Source organism: Saprolegnia parasitica, assembly GCF_000151545.1.
Source record: "Saprolegnia parasitica CBS 223.65 unplaced genomic scaffold supercont2.218, whole genome shotgun sequence".
In the NCBI taxonomy this organism is placed as follows: Eukaryota; Oomycota; class Saprolegniomycetes; order Saprolegniales; family Saprolegniaceae; genus Saprolegnia; species Saprolegnia parasitica.
In genome coordinates this window covers 1-3,036 of record NW_012156612.1, presented here as the reverse complement: position 1 = coordinate 3,036, position 3,036 = coordinate 1, and the positions used below count along the sequence as shown (strand labels likewise).

The 3,036-nt window shown below is 56.7% G+C and overlaps 2 protein-coding genes across 2 annotated transcripts; both read right to left on the bottom strand.

Moving 5' to 3' along the window:
• Positions 1-526: 526 nt before the first annotated feature.
• SPRG_15203 (hypothetical protein) lies at positions 527-1,845 on the bottom strand (the record flags this gene model as incomplete). The annotated part of the gene is made up of 4 exons (XM_012355218.1): positions 527-833; positions 888-1,066; positions 1,120-1,446; positions 1,492-1,845. 4 exons carry the CDS (start codon positions 1,843-1,845, stop codon positions 527-529), a joined length of 1,167 nt encoding a protein of 388 aa, XP_012210608.1.
• Positions 1,846-2,290: 445 nt separating this feature from the next.
• Positions 2,291-3,018, bottom strand: SPRG_15202 (hypothetical protein; the record flags this gene model as incomplete). Its single annotated transcript, XM_012355217.1, has 3 exons — positions 2,836-3,018; positions 2,615-2,787; positions 2,291-2,555 (listed from the first exon to the last, which is right to left on the bottom strand). The coding sequence occupies exons 2-3, from the start codon at positions 2,785-2,787 to the stop codon at positions 2,291-2,293; spliced, it is 438 nt and encodes a 145-aa protein (XP_012210607.1). The 5' UTR covers positions 2,836-3,018.
• Positions 3,019-3,036: the final 18 nt, after the last annotated feature.

Below are 3,036 nucleotides of genomic sequence, written 5' to 3'. Positions count from 1 at the left end.
ACGTCTGCACAAGGTACTGTATTACAATTCGTTGTGGCGGTGATGATGGTCCAGAGTACACGTGCACATACACAGCTAGGCGCCATGAGATTTCTTGAGCTACATGATCGATTACTATGGCGAAAGCGGTGGCCGTCAACGCGACCCCAGACGTTTTGGATGGCTGCGGGCGGACTTTAACGGGTGCCACACGAATTACCACCAGGAAGGAACGAGGAAGAAGCTTTCTGGTCACGAGACCATGTGTACTTTCGTGCGTCTGCTCGTGCATACGACAACACGGCCGGAGTTCAAGAACAGCGAGGCAGACGCAAGCGTGGGTGCACATAGATGCTTGGCGCATTGGCCGCGTTAAATGTGTCTTGTCTGCGAATACGACACCGAAGTACCAGTATCGGGTCGAATCGAAGGTACACTTACAGACGACTCCATGACGCACCTGGTAGCCATGCCTGGTAGCAGTGCTGTGTTCTGACACAAAGAAACCGCACCATGGGCCATGTCACTTTTTTGTCGAGAGTCTTACTTACGCCTTGTCGGCCGCGGCTCGATGGCAGTGGTTGAGGCGCGGAGCTGTACTACCCTCGGACGGCAGCGCTATGACGCCAAGGACACTGTCGAGGAACGCCTGCCAGCCGTGCTGGACGACCAAGTGCTGGTACCGAGCAAACGCATGGGAAGTCGTACTGGACGCGGCACTGCACTTTGCAAACTGTTCGATCCGAAGCAGATCGTCGCGCCACGTCATGACTTTGCCGTGTACAACTTTTGGGCCATTGTATAACATGGTTCGGACGCGCGTTTGGTTGGGTGCGACGCGTTCGAGGACGTACCTACATTGTGAAAACACGCCATTTCAGGCTAAGAGCTTGGTTTTCTCGACGCACCAAAAGAGTCGCGGGCGCCACATGTGGTTGATAGGGTGGAGGACGTCTTGGCTGAAATTCCCAAACAAAAAGACGATGCGGTCGTCCGATGCAAACTCGCGACAGACGTAGTAGTTGCTCTCTCTCGGCCCGAGCGGTGTGCGGCGGTAGAGCATTTTAGGGTCGATCGCGGCTGTCGTCTACACAATTTTGGCCAAGTCGTTTCCGTTCAAATGATTACAACTCTTTTTACCTCGGTGTCGAGAAACTCGGACATGGACACGTGCGTGTCCCCGCGCAGCTCGCCCCAAATCTTATCGGCGAGCGCGCTGTATGTCTTGTGCAGCGGGAGGTTGTACTCGATCTGGATGCGCCCCAGAATGTCCGACAAGCCACTCTCGGCGTCGTCTGTCACAAGGACGTCGTGGAGCGTCCCTTTTGATGGAAACCCACAGAGCTGCAGCATGCGGTCCGTATTGAACAGCAAGTGCTGCGAGTACCAATCGAGTCCTCGCTTGCGCGCTTCCGGGTCAGCGGGCAGCGTCAAGGCCGTCAAGCCGCGCAGTGGGTTATCATCGAGCTACAGACCACGAGTATGAGTGTGGTCGGCGCATGATCACCGTACCTGTGAGGGCGACGGGACCGACTGACCGACCCACGTCGCCAGCGTACATGCGAGGTCTTGCATGGATGCATTGGCGTCGCGTAGCACCTGTAGCGTGAGGCGCGACTCGGCGTTGGCCTGCGCGAGGCCGGCGGCCACGTCCTTCCATGGCAAGCACGAGGTCGAGGTCGGGGCAGGGACAGGCAGGCGCGTCGCTAGGGTGGCCACGACGTCGCGGAGCTCAGCTAGTTGGCTCAGGAGCTGGCTGCGCTCGGTCGTGAACCGGTCGCGGTGGCGCTTCTGCTTGAGCCGGTTGCGCCGGCGCTGGTGCTCGACGCGCGCATCCATGAAAAACACAAACTCCGACGCTGGCATGCTCGGAACGACCAACAGTCTGGTTGGATCTGATTGGTCCACGGCACTCAGTGCACTGTTGGATGGCTTGTTGAACCTCGCCGACGACGCCCGAACCTGTATTTTGATCACCAAAGCTGAGCTGATCACCAAAGAAATCTGCTCTTGCCGTCGTCGACTCTCTGTACGAGCAGCTGTCTTGGACGATGAGTCGAGAAATGCCATCGAGTGGGTGCAAGCCCGTCCGTTGTACTGTTCGAGTCTTTTGCACCGGCCTTTTATGTCAACTAAAACTTACGCTGACATTTTGTAAGGTCCTCGAGGAGCTCATTCATGGTCAGGCTTCAAGTATGGCCCTCTGATTTTCGTGTTTTTATAGCATTCTAAAGAGGCATAATGGGTCGTACCGCGCTGTATCAAGAACGAGAGGTGCACTTTATTAGCGTTGCTCGGCGGTACAGTAGTATCAAGTTATCAGCGGCGCCGCGTCCGTCGCGTCGGCGTTATTCGCCAAAAAGGCGAAGTCGCTAACGAGAAGCGGCATCCAACTGCGCTCGAGGACGTGCTGATACTGTGTAAACTGCGCGTCGTCCGAGAGATCGGATACGTCCAAGTCCAACGACGCCATGTCCTCGCGCCACGTCATCGGAACACCGCGGTCGATCCTGGGGCCCGTGCACGAGACCCAGCGTAGCCGGGTTTTAGACGGCCCCACCCGTTCCAGAAGAAACCTAGCACCACATTTCATGAGGTTCCAATGCGCCAACATAAAGAATGCACGTGCCAAAACATGCGGGGTCGCCACATTTCGTTGACGGGCTGGAGCGCGTCCTGGTTGAAATTGCCCGTCAAAAAGACAATACGGTCCTCCGAGGCAAACTCGCGGCTCACGTAGTAGTTGCTTTCGTCTGCATCCATCGGCGACCGCCTGTAGACCATCTTGGGATCGATGCTTTGCGTCATCTACAAGAATCCGTAAGCGGGCGATTTCGTGCAATCTTCTTCGTGTACCTCTTCGTCTAGGAATTGAGAGACCCACGGGTACGTATCCCCGCGCAATTTGCGCCAGATTTTGCTCTCGAGCGCAGCGTACGTTGCCCACAGCGGCGCGTCGAACTCAATCTGAATACGCCCGAGCACGTGGAGGAGGTCGTCGGCCGCCGCGCCAAGAACTGCAATGTCTCGGACCGTGCCCTTTGACGGAAAAGCCGC